Below are 18,416 nucleotides of genomic sequence, written 5' to 3' on the forward strand. Positions count from 1 at the left end.
TATTTGTAAATAAAATATTTTTTTATAAAATTAAATAAATGCCAGAAGATACACTTTTACTTTACCCACACTGCTTGATAACCTGCTAACATACATCGTCCCTCCTTTAATAAGAGAATCTCTAGCAATTCCCCTCTATCACCAGCAGATGGAGGCACAGACTATAGATAGAACTTATGTCAGGTTCTCATTCTCTTCTATATTGAACTGTCCCTTGTTATTGATCAAACTAAGAACAACTATTGGTGGCCTAAATATTAAAACTCAGTCATTTAAAGTGCGTTTTCAGACCCAAAAAAAAGCCAATAACTGTACAACACTTGGTTTTATTAGAAGATTACAACTTTCTCCTTTTAATAAAATATTAAACAATATGAAATGTTGAAACACAGGTTGATGGAAAGATTGCTCTATTTATGACTATATGCAGTAACATTCAAACTGTTAAACATTCATAATCATTTTAAAATCAATATCCAAGTTCCTTTTATTTTTTATAAACTTATTAATTTGAGTACTCAGAGATTAAGAAGCTTATGGCTTTTGTCCAGTACAGAGTCTAAAGTATGAGATATGAAGATCACACCAGCGCTGAAAGGTCTATTGCCATGGCATACCAATAGAAAATCATTTTAAAGGCCGTCCCATCTTCAGAGGTTGCGACGACTCATGGTGCACTGAGGACAGATGTTGCAAATGAAAAAGAAGGGAAAATTAATTAAATAAATGTTGAATGATTAAATATATTACAATTACATAAACCATAAATAAATGCTTTGTAGTATCAAATATCTAATTCTTAATCTAAGCTTTTTATTAGTTACACTACCAGCCAAAAGTTTAGAATAATTCAGATTTTTTTTTATGTTTTTGAAATAAGTCTCTACTAAAGCTGGATATATTTGATCAAAAATACAGTAAAAACAGTAATATTAATATTATTACACAAAAATATTATTAAACAAAAATATTAAGCAGCACATCTGTTTTCAACATTGATAATAATAATAAATGTTTCCTGAGCATCAAATCTACATATTAGAATGATTTCTGAAGGATCATGTGCCACTGAACACTGGAGTAATGATGCTGAAAATTCAGCATTCAGCAAAATTCAGGAATAAATTACATTTTAAGATATACTCAAATAGAAAAAAGTTCTTTAAGATTGTAATAATATTGCATAATATTACCCTTTTCTAGGGGTGGCCTTCTATCGCTTGTCAACAATAATTGCGTGTCAACAACTCTATACTTTAGGTAAAGACAATTCATATCCATTTATATCAAAAATAGTATTTAAAAAAGTATCAAAATATGGACACTTCTTTTTTATGATGGTGTCAAGTGCCCCAGTACTGATGAAAGGCTAGAAACGCCTCTGGTTTGTACTGTATTTTTGATTAAATAAATGCAGCCTTGGTAGGCATATAAGAGAGTTCTTTCCGAAACCATTACAAACAGTGTTATCATGATTATTTTTTAGCCTAATGGGTTGGATAAGATCCCATTATAATCACTGGAGCTGTCTACATGCACCCCTTAAAATACGCTTGAAGGATGAAGGATGAGATTGAGAGCCCTGATCTACAGTCTTCCGCAAGGAAGTAATGTGGAGCATATAGTTATCATACCATCTTTGGGTTGGCCTGGTCTGGTTTGTGGTCGTATCTTGGATGGGAGCTCTGAGCTGTCTCTGTAGTCTCTAGGCTTTGGTTGAAGCTCTTGTGGCTGACCAGAGCGAGACTTCACAGGAATCGGAGGTCTGTTAGGCCCAATCATGCCCCCTTCAGAGCGAGAAGGCACCACAGGCTTCTTGGTGACGATCTGGGATTGTAGACCGCTGCTCGTGGTGTTTGTGGCTGAGGATAACTGAGGTTTGGTTTCTGAACAGGTGAAGGAGCGATAGCGAGGGGTCGGAACAGGAGCCTGACGGTCAGTGTCAAGGTCTGTTTTGGGGAAGGAGAAATGAGGATCTGGAGGAGAGAGATGGTCTTTCCCCCCTCGTGATCCACTCATTGAGCCATAAAGGGGATTGTCAAACATCTCTGGAGGTTGTCCATCCTCAGATCTGTAGCCAAAAACAAATATGCAAAATTTGATTTAATCACTTTAAGAGATGCAACCTGTCAGGTTGAGAAGTATTCATTTGTACACAGTTTTTTGTTTTGGTAATCAAAAACAATATTTTAAATAACAAAATTCCAAACAAAAAAATTATATAAACATTCATTTAAATGTCACAAAAATATTAGGAACGAACCATAATAAAACCATAAGCTGATAATTTTTTTATGATGGCTGACAAACCAATAATTGGCAGATGTTAAAATTCTACACTAAAACCTAAACCTGTTATCATTGTTTAAATGATATGAAAAATGTATTCATTCTGAGATCAAATTTAACTGTGTTTTTAAACTAAGTTATTAACTTTGAGTGTTACATGACATCTAAATGTAAAGAAGGGGAAATGATCATGCACAAGTATCCAACATAAACTGATTAATAAGTTGAAAACTCGAATTTGCCAGATAACCTTTGAATAAATCAAAGACCTTTGTCAGATGACATGATGGATATACTGATGAGATAAAGGAGATAAAAATGTGAGGTCACACTTTAATTTAGGGTCCAATTCTCAATATTAACTATGAACTACAACTTTTGCCTCAATAAAGTCCAATTACACCTTATTAATAGTTAGGTAGTTATTAATAGGTAGTTATTAAGTTTAGGTATTGGGTGGAATTAAGGGATGTAGAATATGGTCATGTAGAATAAGGCATTCAAATGTGCTTTATAAGTACTAATAAACAGCCAATATCCAAGTAACATGCATGCTAATAAGCAACTAGTTAATAGTGAGAATTGGACCCAAAACTAAAATGTAAAACCTGATCTCAAAATATACTTACATAGGGGTTGATGTCTTTGTAGTTGGGCTGGATGTAGCATGGTCATAACTAGACTTTTTTGGGGAGAGATTGCCATGCGTCATGTCCTTTGATGAATGTCCAGAGGATGGTCCTGTTCTAGGGGACATAATGTTGCTGGCGCCCCTGTCTGCCTGGTTATTGCTCTTGTAGCCTACACCCATATAACTGGGGTTACTTATATCAGAGGCGAGGACTGAAGAAGATCTGTCAAAGAATGTCAAAGTTATATATTTGTACAAAAAATAACCAAATCAAATTTTTGTAAAGAATTGTGAATAAGAAAATATAACGTCATTTTGAAAAAGTAATTCAATAATAACAACACTTTGGATATAAGCATCTGCTAAATAAATAAATGTAAATGGCAAAGAGGGAAAATGCGAATATTTTACATTTTGGTACTCTCTCCTGATTTCCCTTTACCAGCTCCTGGGTCATCTCCGACTTTAATGAAATCTGGAATAAAGAAAAATAACCTTAAGGAAAGGAACATAGCCTCGATACTCAGGAAGGAAAGCATTACATCACGATCGTGGACAGGTTGTGTCAGGCATTGCTGTACAGAAACACATTGTGCACTCACCATACAGCTTCTCTGCCTGTTTTCCTTCAGATTTAGGGAGTTGAATGCCACCTGTTAGATGGCCTGTGTGCTCTCCATGATGAGTGAGTTTGATAGAGAACTCAGTGTAAGAGCTTTCAGCAGAACGCAGAGCAACACAGCCCTCACCTACAGACAGAGCACAGCGTTATTGTGTTTGAATGCATACGACTATTCCAATACTAATCAGAATATGGTCTTATTCTGATTATGTAAGCATCATGTGCACACATGCTATAACCAGATAAAGTCAATATTCCAGTTTTTAGAAATCCAATTGCCATATGCCATCATGTTCATTAGAATTTTGAGTCACGAAAACACCTTATTCGGGATATTCACCATGACTGAACTATCTTTTTAACATACTACATTTATTCAGTTTATTTGGAATATTCCAATAGTCGTGGTGCATGTTAAACATCGTTTTCTTAATAAACTATGAACCTTAAAAATGAAATCAGAAAATGATGTGCTTGCAAGCCACTAAGCCAGCTTAAATTACGAGCATGTGAGTACTAGTAAACTTTCACAAATTTTAGGTAACCCTTACCATATGACTCATCACAATCTGTAGATTTAACGCAGATGAGGATGTGCTGATCAAGGAGGTATTCTGGGTCTGCAATGATGGGCGTGAGCTGCAAAGTGATTTCACAAAGATAAGGTAATGTGTGATGGCTGAGCTTTCAATGTATAATGTGTTTTTTTAAACGTTTTATCAATAGAGTTTTTACCTCAACTTGTCCCCCAAATCGTACTTTTATTGAGCCCTCTGTGTTCTCTTGGTTTTCTCCTTCAGGACTCTTCACAAACTCTAGAAAATTAATAGGAAGTATTTGACTTCACTTTTGTCTTTTTGCAGTAGCTTAAGTGATCTTACAAAGAAAAAGGTGTGGGATTCAAATGATTTGTGATCATTTAAGACATAAGAGAAAGTAAAAAGGCTATAGCTCCTCACTCTCCAAGCAGCTTGAGTGATACTCAATGAAGAACTTGGTCTTGGATTTAGTCAAAAGAATAGCCACACAGTTCATGATCTTTATAGCACCTTGAGCATCCGTTGACAGATCTGTAGAGAAGCAAATGAGTTCATAAATAGTGCATTAGCACAATGCACAAGACAGCTGGCCGGGATGCAAAGTTTCTCTTTTAAAATGGGGTTGTTGCCATAGTGAAATATTTACAACATCATACCATTTTTTGAGACAAACTGAGAAGTCACACCAACATCAAATGTGGCAAATACAGGGGAATGGTCACTTGTCATGATATCATTGGTGCATCCTAAAAAAAGATAATATTGGTTAATGTAGTGATGTCTTTCATCCGCATTATACAACCTCCATTTTAAATATAATGAACTAACCATATGAGTTGCAAACCACATGCACCATAGGGTAAGACTTGCGAAGCACACGGTCACACCATGAAGGCAAGTTGTATTTTGTCTGTTTGTGAGATAAAATATTTATGTAAAGAGGATTTTCATCATTAAATTCAATTTTATAATATATCTGCTGCATGGGGAAGGTTGTTCAGATGTATGGTGGCTTTCACGCTATACCCCAGTGGCTTTGGCTTTAGTGTAGGCATATCTCTCCCGTGTGTCTCTCTCAAAACGATACGTGGGGGCAAATGTAATCTCCTCCTCCACTGTAAAGTAAAACATAAGAATGGAATGGAATCTGATATTAAGCACGCTTCTATTCCTTAACAAATTTGGCATAACATACCTTACTGACATATATATGGATACTACGGTGCAAAAGTTTGGGGTCAGCAGGATTTTTTGGGGGCAAAAATAATACTTTTATTGAGTAAGTATGCACTAAATGGATCAAAAGAGACAGTAAAGACATTTTAAAACTATTCAGTAAAGAATCCTGAAAATAATGTATCATGGTTTCTACTTAAAAATATTAAGCAGCACAACTATTTTTAACAATGATAATAATAAGAAACATTTCTTAAGCATCAAATCAGCATATTAGAATGATTTCTGATCATGTATCACTGAAGACTTGAGTAATGATGCTGAAAATTCAGCTTTGCCATCACATGGATAAATTCTATTTTTTATAGATAATAGAATAGAAAACTGTTTTTTATTGTAAAAAATATTTCTATTATTATTATTTTTTAAATAAATGCAGCCTTTGAGCATGAGAGACTTTTATCAAAAACATTTTTTATTTTTTATCTTACCAACCCCAAACTTTTGAACAGTAGTGTATGTGTTTCTTCTAAATTGAGTGTATAGTACCTTATATAGTAGTTTGATGTTAGGCTAAACCCCACTGGATATGCAAAAATGATAATACAACAACTATCAAAATAAAATCTGGTTTGGATTAAAGTTAGTAAACCTCCAGTGAACAGCCCTGAGGTCCTAAAATTTCTAACTGATTCAAAGCTGAGGTGTGTGAGTTTTTGTTTTGTTGATAATAAAATACTTTCATATCCCATCGCATCTGTGTAGAGAAACTATAAGTGAGCCATTCACAAGTGGAAGTGTAAACGAGTGGGGCGATTTCAACATTGCTCTATTTGTTTGAGGTCTTTTTGTAGCAATATTGTCTCAACTAAAGGGTGTTTTGGCTATGACTACCTGTTTGGAGTAGGGATGGACATTGAGTAACTTTGTAGTTGAGTAATCAGTTAGTCCAAAATTTATTTTGGTAATCAAAATAATAGGTAAATTATGCACAAGTGCAACATCACCAATAATAGTTTCAAAATGAAAAAAGCTAGATTAGACAAATAACTTAAAAAATGATAACAATATTTGTATCATTCTACATGTTCCTATTCTATGGGCACAAAAGCGTATATGTTGTGGTTAGAACTGATTCTGTGTATCTGCAGTGAGTTTAGTTCAATGAAAGAAAGGTGGCTTCTCACCGTATTCTAAGAAGACCTTTCTCTCTTCCCTCTCTATGCTCAGCTGATCTTTGGCCAGCAGTTCCTGATACTGCTGCTGTTTGATCTTCATCACAATGTTCTCAGCTTCCTGCAAAGAGCAAACAACTATGCAAAGCTTCTGTCTTTTCCTGTCAGTTGATGTCAGGAGCTGCAGTACGTGGCAGCTCTTTTCTTAATAGAGGAACTGCCTGTTCATATACATGAAAGCTCTCTAAACCACAAAGGCACTTCATGCCTCAAAGTATCATAATGTGGGTTAGGGTTAACTGATGCATAATTTGTCCGTAGACACCTTTTTTATCAACATGAAGAGTGTTTAAAATATATAAAAATGTCTTCAATAGATCATTTTAAACGGTTCTGCGGTGTGACAAAAGAATTCTCTCACTTCATTTGAACTCATGAAATATACATGCATAGTAACTATAAAAACAAAAACTTCATCTTAATCTGTTAAATACAATTAAAATGAATTTCGAATCAAATATGTTATAAAATGACCTCTACAGTGTTTTATTACTATTATCAGATAAACAATAGAGTATACAATACAATATAGTTAACAATAGAGTATACTTAGAAACAATAATTACAAAATCTTTATGGAACTCAAACAGCTTTATTTCACCCCAGTTGCAAAACTGTACAATCTAGGTATAAATTCCCTCTTTAATATAAAGTTTCCAAATGAAAGAATCGTCATCCTTTACCTAGATGCATTTACTGGAAAAAGCATGTTTGCTGATGAACATTCATTTGAACCTACCTGTGATGGTAGGTCAACCCTATAATTCAGATCCCCCAGCCAGAAGAGGTGTGTGAAGCGATGTGTGATGTCAAAAGGATTAAGTTTCTTATCTCCCAGATTCAGAAAACGCAGAATACTGATGTAGTTCTGGTTTCGCCTAGAAAAGGTACAGTAATCAAGTTACTAAATGTGTTATTGTATTACTTATTATTATTATAATTATTCATGTGTATTTTATGTCGATGTCTCATTTGTCACACTGGCAGATTTTTAGGTTGTGGCTTACCTCAGTTTCTTTTCACTTCCTGAGGTCAGGTGACTGTTGACAAACCCAAAGGAGGTTCTATTAAACATAAAAGACACCCCCACTGCTCCTTTATTCCCTTTAAACACACATACACACATAATTAGCTTTTTTTACATACAATGAAGTAGATACAAAGCTTGCTTTGCATTTCCTATTAAATTTTTCGGGGAAAAGGCTATAAACAAACCCAGAGCATTAGCTATGCCAGTCTTAACACTATCAGAGAAGACGTGAGAGAAGCGGTTCTCATGTTCCGGCTTGGCTAGAACCACAATCCGTATACTCCACAGTGTCTGAGTGGCTATCTGTTAAAAAACACATAGCTGTCATTATTTAGCTTCTATGCTAGGCCATTTAACACATTCATACACATTGTCAGGAGTAGTCATAAAATAGATATGAATAAACTATTTAGAATAAACAATGAGCAGATGTAATACGCAAACCAAATAAGGCACCCAAAGCCTTTTTGTTGGGTTTTGTGTCACTTACTTGTTTGAAGCTAATGTTGGTTATATCCCTAAGGGCTCCCCTAACGGTTTCTATCCAATCCTTCTCTCCCAGTGGGTCCTCCTGTGTCCCAATTACATAGATATCATGTGGGATTTGATTGGCTGTGTCATCATGGGTTTTTCCCTGACCCTTTGACTGCAACCAGGAAGTGATGTTTTGTGGTGGATTTGCATTTCCTGAATGGACAGCACAAGTTCACTTCATCTAGTTAGTGCACATTTAATCTCTTATACCAAAAAACTGTAATTAAAGTTATAATATAATATTAGTGAAATTAATAACCACTTATGTGCACTTAAAGAGAGCACACTTTCAAGACTGTGTAGCTAATGTCAAATTAATGTCAAATTAAAGGTTTTACTTTAAAGTACATTTTAAATCATTTTGTTTTAATAATGCTTTGAAGTACTTAATTTGATGTCTTGACATTACTTTTGATATTACATTTAAAGTTAATATATTTTAAATGTACTAAATTGCAACTTCATTATTACAAATGTGTAATTATATGATGATATGACATAAAAAATGACATCAAATGACATTTAAATATATTTTACTTTACCATAAATGCGTATCGGTACATTTGTCAGTTCACTTTAACCATATTTCAGAGACAATAGAAGTAATTATGAAATTACATATAAAAACACTCTGAAGTCCTTGAAAGTGGGTAAAGAAAACACTTAACTTATTGCAATTCATAAAAATTCTAACCATTGTACAATTTAATTTAACTGTAATGTTGAAAACATTACATTCAGTTCGCACTTAAGTATCTTCTTTAATATTATATTAGTATATTATTTATGTAATAAGTTTAAATATGCTAAAGTGAGATTATAAAAAATAAAATAAAAAAACCTTGTACAGCACTTAGATCACACTATTTGTGCTTCAGCTCCAAAAATATCTGAATTGAGGAGACCTTGAGAAGCTTTTTTGGACTAAATAAACTGAAATGTATACTAAATGTTAATAGGCTAAATGCATCTTACCCATGTTCCATGTGCCAACAAAGATGGTGATCATATCCGGCTCAGGTTTTCCTGAGTGCTTGTTCTTCATCTGCTGTAGAAGCTGGCAGAAGCCTTCTCTTTTCTGAAAATGTGTTTTGAGATACTCATTTACACACAGGAGCACATTAAAAACTCACACAAAAACATGCAAACTGTATATTATTGTTCATTTATGTGACTGCCTAAAAAACGTCCATACAAAAAAATGTCCTCGCTACTGTGACAGTGGGATTTTTACCTTTGTGTCATCAAAGACGTAGTCTTTGCGCTGAGTTTTTTCCTTCTCTGTCTCGACCACCAATGCTAGTCTGTTATGCATCTTCTGTGACTTCACCAACTGCAAGACTGAAAATTAAGAATTTGGCTAGTTAATATGTAATTTCACACATTTTGGTTACATGGCTCTCGGGAATACTAGATTCTGATTGGTCTATCACAGAATTCATCGGTCAAATATTTAGTATAATGACCACCACTGTACTGTATATTTGACTATTGTGACTGGCAACCGATGTCTCTTGAACCCAGTGTTTGATTTACATAAGAAAATAAGTTAAAGTAAACAGGATAATACACATTATCGCAACCCTTCAGGATGAAGACTGCTTTGCGTTTGGGTCCTGATAATCCTATCAAGGTTTATTTTTGCAATGAAGGCCTGCGGAATTGTCAATATTGGAAAATCGTAATCACATTCAAATGTATGTGGTTATGTAAGTGATGAAATGGTTCAGCATACTTTTATTGTGCACAAAATATTTATCCTCAGGTCCATCTTTTGACTTCTTGAAGTAAACCTTCCCGCCTTCCACATCTACTTTGAGGTACATTTTGTTTGAAATACCGAGGGAGTCGCATTTGACCTGTTAACACAGAAAAGGACAAGTAAAATTAAGTTCAGCATTTCTGATGTGACAAAAATAGTTATAAAGATTATCTATGATGGCAGTGTGCAGAGGCAAATGTCATCGCCTATCGCCACATAGGCAAACATAACACTAATTTGCATGTGGTTTTGGAGTGCAAAGCAGTCGCAATGAAAACCTCCATGCTTTCATTATTATGACATCATTACAAGCAGGAAGAGGGTTACAGGTTATGACTTTCACTTCGGATACAGTAATCAAACAACATGAATTTATATACAGTATTTATATTTATTTATATATTTATGTACTAATCAACTAAGCAATTATATCCTTTATTGAAAAAAAAAATAGGTAACACTTTATTTGATTTGTCTAATTTGTTAACATTAGTTACTGCATTAACTAACACAACAATAAACAAACTGTTTTACAGCATTTATTAACCTTTGTTAATGTTAGTTAATAAAACATTTTTTAATCAATGTTGAGGTTAATATAAACTAAGATTAATAAATGCTGTAGTATTGTTCGTTAACTAATGTTGTGTTACTATTAGTGCTAACTAATGTTAAGTGTTACCAAAAATTGCTTATTTATTGTTGAACTGAATTTCTTACTTCGAACATCACAGGAGGAATAAGTGACTTTCTGTGCCCTCCATCATATCCGACAAATTCAAACACAGCATTCTTGGTCTGTAAATAAGAGGGTATGTTAGTCTACATTATCACACGGCTCTGTGGAATGCTTGATTCTGATTGGTCAATCGCGCCATCCAGCGGTATGTTATTCCCCGATAACAACCGCTGAAAACAGATAACACAGGCTCATCCAGGTTACTGAAGTCAGCAGCGCTATACGCTTGCTAGGAACGTTTTTTCTTTGTGGAAGTTATGTGTTTGGTGAGCTAATAAAATATTAAAACTCGGTCAAATCAATATTTTTTGTACAGTTATTTAATTATGTCATACAGTATCATGGACTCGCTCTCTCTTGTTTCATACAAATGCAGCTAATCAAAAATCTCAAAAGCTTTTAATCTTTAACAGTTTCATCTCAGATCAATATCTCTTATCCCCATAATTATGTATGTGGTGAAATGCCGTGTAATAAGTGGTATGACTGTACCATATCTTTAAAAATGTCCATCTAGTTCGAACTTGCCGTGCTAGCAACTGCTCTCTCCGGGGATTCTTTGCGTTTAAAGACCATATCAATTATTTCAACTCAGATCAATATTTCATGTCTAATTATTTACTTGTGGCAAGTATTTATATTACTATGTGGCAAGTAGCCGTGTAATAAACGGCTAATAATAAGCACTTTGCGTCGGGGTCCTGATCACCCTGTTGGGGTTTTTTTGAGATAACAATAGGCTGGATGTACATTATCCCTGAATTAAAGTTCCCAACTTCCCAATAAGATTTTCATTTCTATGTTTGCTGTCATCCATAAATAAAGAACAGTGTTACCTTGTCTTCTAGTGAATATATAAGCTTAGTCAGTTGCTCCAGTCTGAAAGCCACAGACTGATTTGCATCTCCAGAAAGCTGGAAAAGAGCAAAAACAGATATGAGAAAAAAAAAAATGTAGTAAAAAAAAAAAAAAAACTCAACATACCACTTTTTTGTACATATTATTGTCGTTTCTCATTTCTTTACTTGTCTGTATAGGGGAAACAGCAAGTGTTTCAACACATTTTTTGGTCCTAACGTCTGTAACAGTGGTTTATTGCGCAATGTGTCCCAAGATTGATTGTAATATTCTAATATCTGCTACAAATAAAAACTACTTCGAAATATACTATTTAACCCCTAAATCATGTAAAGCAGTAAAAAGTCAGTTACAAAGAGTACTGTTGTTACAAGCTATGTCTTTGTACATTTTGTGCATGAAATTGAACACTTCCTGGTTTGATTCATGCTTACTGACCTGACTCCTTAGTCTCCCAGCTCCAGGAGACAGCGGTGGATCCAAAACTTTCTGCAGTGCCTCAAGACTCGGAAGTGTGCGAGCAATTTCACTACGAGCAAGTAGGAATGTCAAATAATGTTAATAAAATGCACAATAAATAAAGTGTCAATACCAAAATAGTCATATAAGGGCAAAAAGGTTTCAGAATTCACACATTTTTCAGAAAGATTTTACCTGTTTAGGTTTTTGCAGATACTCTGTGTGAGCTTTTTTAAGTGGGGAAGAGTCGGGTTGCCATTCTGCACCTGTTCTGCATCCAGACACACAGATGTGCGGAAATACTCCTGAATTGACTTCTGGTGGTCCTCTGATATACTGGATATTTAACATCAGAATCATTAGCACACCAGAACAAGGCTACTCAGTAATCACTCTGAACTGACACAGTTTAAGTAATCTTGCATCAGATAGAATTAAATCATAATGTATTTAACAAGAAATTGTTCTTATTAAGGTAAGACAGATTAATCTAGCATTGTAGTAAATTGTACTAAATAAATTGTACTTTGATATGTCGATTTGCTGCAAACGCTGGAGATAGGTGTCCGAGATAGAGGGACGGGCAAGCTCTGTTCCCCTATCGGTTCCTCTGGACGAATCACTGTGGCAATCTTTACTTTCATTACCTGAGATATTCCTGGGTGGCAACTGAGGCGGCAAACTAAATTGTTCTGTGGAAATGGAGATTTGACCAAACAGTTTCCTTGAAATTAATGTAACCAATAACTTCAAAGCTTACATTTTATTACTGTCACATAGTTCTCAAAATTACAGTGGGGTCAAAAAGTCTGAGACCGCATTAAAATAATAGAGAGAGAAAAAGAAAAAGAAAAAAAAGATAAATGATTTCGTTCTTTAATCCAGTGGTTCCCAAACTTTTCTGCCATGTCGCGTCACAGACAGCATCACTGATTATGATGGGTTATGGTGCGTTCAAGTCATCTCGTATAGATCGTATTTACGAGTTGAATGCACATGAACGCCACCACAATGTCGTAAATACCAGTGGGGAGCTCGGGATTTTCTTTAAGCCCCGATCTGTACGAGTTGGGGGCGTGTCAGTGAGAAGCATGGCGGAATCAATGAATGCAACGTCTGTAGTTGAGCAAAGTGATAGTAAAATATAGCCTATCACTTACAGGTTTAGCAGTGACATTGTAAGGCTTTTTCATTTATAACAAAGTAAGCTCTCTGCACAAAATATGATATAGCCTACTTGTAATATAACAATTAACTAATTATATAATGATACAGTTAATTTACATTGGCCTCATAAGTTAATTAAAAACATAAAAAGAAAAACACACCCGATGCGCATTCTTTGTTCTTCATTTTCTATAAGCAGAGTTAACAAAACTTGCTATATTTTCGTGTTATTCATTAAAAGAAGGTACACCACCATCTTGCTCCGACGAAACTGACTTGAACGCACCTCACGTCGTCAACACGACTTCCCACCTCGTACGTACGAAATTCCCAGGAGGACTTGAACGCACCATTATATTAGCTTTGTGTCGACATGTTGCTTTGATAGTAGTGACGTTTGAAGTAGATTCTGCTTTGTGTTTACCTGGCACTGGCAATCCATTCACAAACTTGTCCATGCTTAGTGAGGAACGATGCAGCCTCATATTTTTACACATCTCGCTGCAAAACTCAATCCTGACTCTTCAATCGCGACGTGCCATCTAGTCTGTTATTCCCCAACAGCAACCACGACCACTAACATACCGCTCAAGCGGGTCCTTAAAGTCCCCCTGTTGTCAATCATTTTATCCCTTAAAACTCATCTTTGATCATCAAAATTAAATATTAAAAAAAAAAAATTCCTTGAAAAAAATTATCATGCCTTAAAATAGCTTGAATATAACTCTACACCTTTGCCTCATTTCGTATGCGCAGTTATATGAATATGCAAATTAGCCCCGCCCCACTCACTCACTCACTCACTCACACCCTATGCTCACACCAGCTCAGAGATACACTCGTTGACGTGATTGGTTACAAGGTAGTTTGTGATATCAGAAACACCAGCGATTTCAAACCATGTTTTTGAGACTGTCTTTGGTTCACTGCAGTTTTAAGGACAAAATACTCAGCATATGAATGGTGTTGACTTATGAATTTGCACATGGTTTGTCTTAAAGCATATTAAAAACACCACATAGACATACAGTATAAACACCATTTAAAGCTTGATTTTCATCACAGGGGGACTTTAAGGTAATAAATTATGCCAAAATAATATTTTCTGTTTAATCGTTTACTTAACCAATGTGGCAAGTAGCTCCATAATAAGCAGGATAACTTTGCAGTGGGGTCTTGCACCCTAAACAGGTACACTTTCTGTACACTTTCATTTAGCCTGGCCGTGCACCCCTTTTTATAACTCCAGGCCCCCCAGTTTGGGAACCACTGCTTTAATCAAACTTTTCACTCAAATTGTTATGCTAATAATATTCTCTGTACTAAAATAAAATACTACAATCTACTAATATAATATAATGATAGAGTTTTTAACAAAAATAAAATGAGAAAACCTCAAAACAGAAGCATTTTTTCTAGTGGTTTTGCTCTTTAGGTATGTACATTATCATGGTAACAGCAACTATCAATGTGTTTCTGAAACCATGGACAAAGTTTATTGTAATTGACTTACCTGGTTCCTCCTCCGGCTCCTCCTCCTTCTCCTTCTGCACAGGATACTGAAGGTGTGTGACCAGACCCATGTTCTCTTTATAATATGCCTCCACCAGGTCTGGCAGCAGAGTGAAGAACCGAATAGGCACACCCTCTGATGCCTACAAAGCAAAGTATCCAGATGAACAAGAAAAATTCTGAAGACTGTGTTCAAATGTTCAAGATGTATGGCATTTTACGATATACAAAATCATTATTTGCATAAACATGTTCAGCACTCCCAGCAATAATCCCAGTGACTCTCTTAGTTATTCTTCCTTTGTCCGAAACCAATAGCGGTACATTGCATTTCTTCATTTTGCATGGTTTCCTTTAAAAAGTGACAGTCGGTGCCAAGTAGGGTTTATAAGCCACTTTTTCCAAAGGACTTTGGAGTATAAGCTCTTAGTCACCTGGTCTGGCTTACGTCTTGATGCTCAGCAAATGTTTTGACCCAATTATATGCAATACTATACAAAGTAAGAACAAATTCTAACCAAATATTTATTTTAAAAACTTGATGTGTATGATGTGGAAAAGCACACGATATTCAGAAAAATTCAGCACATACTGTATAGTATGTCCTCTGTCAACAACCAAAATGCCCCTAATGTTAGCTCAAATTCACACAGTCTTAATACTTTTGGCTATGGAGAAAATGAAGGAAAATGGCAGCATTTTTAGCATTGCGCACAAAATCATCTCAACACGTCATGCATCTTAGCGTGGCTAATCACAAGATGTCCGACTGGCAATAGGAAACAAGCGTAATCTCTGCATAAAAAACTAATTCTCGGTGGTTTAAGGTCAGCACAAACTATGAATTTCAATTGAATTTTGCAAATCTAATTAAATTAAATGGCATGAACACATTTTTGAAACTTTCCATTCAAGGCGAGGTGCAAGAGGAACCCTGTGGCTTGCTTAACACCCACGCTGATGGATAATTTAAAACTGAGGCTGTGCTGCAACGCAGGCTTGAAAGAGGAAGAACTGTGGTAGAGAGACATTGAAGGGCATTGTACAACAGTTCTTGGTTTAGCCCCGTCCCTTGAGTGCAGGTTACTTTGAAATGTAACGCCAAGAGAGAACAATGCAAATTATAATCAAAGGTCACCCGATTTGCTTTCATTATTTTGTTTGTCACGAGAATAAGAGTTTTGTACAACTCGAATAAAACCACCAATTGGTTTTTGCAGCTGCACTGTCACGCTGGAAGACCAATGGTTGCTTTAATGCAGAGGACATAATAGATACTAGCTTGACAGACAAGACGCCCACACAACGGTCTCAGAGAGTCTTTGGCAGCTGAAGAACCAACTGTCACAAGGTCACACATTCATTACCAAGTACAAGATAGTAAATGGCTTGTAGGAGGCCAGATGTTCTGTGCAACTAGTCATAAAAATGAACAGTGTTTTGTCAAGTGACCAGCAGACTATGAGCGCAACACGTAATTAGCAGATGATTGAGTATATTTGCCTCTACTTTTTGTCTCATCGTGGTTCTATTGTATTTGTTGTTGTTTTTTTGTTGTTTTTTACTTGACCACCATTTTAGTGCAACAGGAAAATAAACAGCGTTGTAGACAGATTAAAATTATTAAAATAAATGAATAATGCATATAGCGTGAACAAAAAATCCATGTTTTTCATTTACAATGGATACAAATATTGCACAATAAAGAACAAACACTTTTCTTGAGCAAACAATTTACAGAAAAAGTTTCCGAATTACTAACCAATATATTTAATAATTAAATAAACAATATATAGTTCAAAATGGAGGTCATTGAACATGTTCCTGTAATGTGACGAACTACACTTGTGGTTCACCTGTGAAATTCAGTGGAACAATATGTGAAAAGTTAGTTTCAAGGAAATCTCTAAATGTTTGCAGATGCCAATGTTTGATATTTTGTACCTAATGAATGAGATTTTATGGCTGATTAATGTGTCCAAATTCTTTTGGGGTCCATCAAAAAGCTTTACTTTTACTAAAGCGAAAAAAAAAAGGGAAAAAAATAATAAAAAAACATTCTGGTGACTTTCGAATACTTGAAGTCACAAGCAGAAGTGTCTCGGTGCACATCTCAAAATAGTCCCCCAGCACACACAACACCTGCCTGTGCGAATATGAAAGCAGAGCCATTGCAGGAAGCTTCAACCCCAAAAAAACCACTGCAAAATATTCTCAACAGAGGTCAGTAACCACTGCCATTTCCAAATTTGGGATTTTCTTACCTGGACTGATAGTTTTTTGTCCTCATTTGGTAATATTCTGTAGGTATACACACAGTTCTGGTACCTGCAAAAGCAAAGATTGAGAAGAATAAAAACATAATGCATATTAAAGAAATTTCATGTAAAATGTCACAATTCACACATAAAAAGTGAAAAGGGTCATTTTGCTGAAAGCAGTAATAATGGGAAACCCCTCACCGACTTCCTTGAGTCTCAGTCAACACTGTTTGTTAATAATTCAAGATATAAGGAATCATATTGGACTTATATTTTATTGCATTCACAAAGCTCACAATTTGCAAGGAAACAGGCAAACAAATAGGCCTCTGTTTTGTAAACTGATTCCAAGAATGATATACATTTTCAAAGACCTTTATGTATATATATATATATATATATATATATATATATATATATATATATATATATATAATAAGGTTGCAGGGCCAATGCCACAAAAACCAAGCATGTTTTATATTTATGACAGACTCAAATGTTACCTCATGCAAATTAATTGACAAACACACTGCAAATGTCACATTTAAACCACAGTCCAACTCAAAGCACTCAAACGGTCATGTTTCATCTAATATTAGGGGCAACATATGTGCCCTTTCACCTGAGAGGTACAGCAGCAATACTCACAGAACACAGAGGGCATACGCTCCCTGTATGGATTCGCTGTCCCGCAGGAGGAAGCTCCCATCCTTGCCTGCTTTGGAGAGGAGGTCCTCTGCTGTGGACCGAGTGATATTGCCATGGTACCATGGCTGGTGGGAAAACATCCTTTCCAAAGACTTCTCCCTTCCTCCGTCTGGAGACACCCAGGTTATTTTGGCCCCGGCAGTTTTCAAGAGGAGATCAACATGAGGTCAGCTTTAGAGTCTCACGGTCTGCTTCATTTCGTTGTTACAACTGATAGCCGCTCCTGCTCTGTCGGGCTCTAGGCTCGCTGCTTCTCTCTCTTCCTGTTAGAGGGGCGAAAGCTGCAAAAAGGAAGCAGCCACAAACACAAGGGTGAACTTCCTCATTCTGTGCACACAGAGTCTAAAAACTCAGAGAGAGTGAGCCAGAGAGGAGGCCGAACAGAAGGCTGGTTCACACGTTCACATGGCTCCAACACCTCTTTTTGTTTTACCATAAAAGAGATGAAAAAGGTGTATGTGGTATTGCAGGAGTTCTCGACAGTGCGTTCTTTCACATAATATCAATGATTAACCCTGCTAACCAAAACTATGAGGAGGACAACCCATGAAAGTGTTAATGGCCAATATGCAAAGTAGAGAAATGTAGATAAACAGTAGTGTAAAAGGCTCTTATATATGAGTTTATCTTTTTGACTAAACCACTGGTCCTGAAAGGGAAGGGACTTGTGTAGCACACTTGTAACATATTCAGTTATATTAAGGGTACTTCCCCTGTAAAATGCTGTTGTGTCCCTAAGGCAAAATATTTGCAAATCTTTTTCTGACCGTATACAGTCACTCTATATGTTTTTAAAGGGACAGTTCCTCCAAAATGAAAATTCTGACATTTCATCATATTGTTCCAAATCTTTCCTTTGGACAATAAAAGGAGACATTGGGCAAGATGTTCAAG

General features: G+C 35.7%; 1 protein-coding gene and 1 long non-coding RNA gene across 2 annotated transcripts; one reads left to right on the forward strand and one right to left on the reverse strand.

Moving 5' to 3' along the window:
- Nucleotides 1-306: 306 nt before the first annotated feature.
- inpp5d (inositol polyphosphate-5-phosphatase D) lies at nt 307-17,965 on the reverse strand. Its single transcript, XM_082190204.1, has 27 exons — nt 17,463-17,965; nt 16,818-16,881; nt 14,555-14,696; nt 12,401-12,566; nt 12,070-12,210; nt 11,854-11,944; nt 11,394-11,471; nt 10,539-10,616; nt 9,792-9,915; nt 9,291-9,397; nt 9,032-9,134; nt 8,013-8,209; nt 7,708-7,825; nt 7,500-7,596; nt 7,232-7,370; nt 6,445-6,553; nt 5,108-5,196; nt 4,910-4,991; nt 4,738-4,827; nt 4,502-4,612; nt 4,278-4,357; nt 4,094-4,181; nt 3,523-3,669; nt 3,332-3,395; nt 2,919-3,143; nt 1,635-2,071; nt 307-677 (listed from the first exon to the last, which is right to left on the reverse strand). The coding sequence occupies exons 1-27, from the start codon at nt 17,600-17,602 to the stop codon at nt 628-630; spliced, it is 3,357 nt and encodes a 1,118-aa protein (XP_082046330.1). The 5' UTR covers nt 17,603-17,965; the 3' UTR covers nt 307-627.
- Nucleotides 12,573-14,411, forward strand: LOC309514089. Its single transcript, XR_014211598.1, has 2 exons — nt 12,573-12,826; nt 13,403-14,411. It is a non-coding gene; the product is annotated as an uncharacterized lncRNA (long non-coding RNA).
- Nucleotides 17,966-18,416: the final 451 nt, after the last annotated feature.

Source organism: Leuciscus leuciscus, assembly GCF_965113295.1.
Source record: "Leuciscus leuciscus genome assembly, chromosome: 14".
In the NCBI taxonomy this organism is placed as follows: Eukaryota; Metazoa; Chordata; class Actinopteri; order Cypriniformes; family Leuciscidae; genus Leuciscus; species Leuciscus leuciscus.

What these genes read in the sequence shown, in the direction of transcription:
- inpp5d (XM_082190204.1), bottom strand. Translation starts at nt 17,602, where the DNA reads ATGTTTTCCCACCAGCCATGGTACCATGGCAATATCACTCGGTCCACA. An exon ending in GGAGCCGGAGGAGGAACCAG is followed by an intron (nt 12,567 to 14,554) that starts GTAAGTCAATTA and finishes CCATTTCCACAG; the next exon opens with AACAATTTAGTTTGCCGCCT. An exon ending in ACAGGCAGAGAAGCTGTATG is followed by an intron (nt 3,396 to 3,522) that starts GTGAGTGCACAA and finishes TCTTTATTCCAG; the next exon opens with ATTTCATTAAAGTCGGAGAT.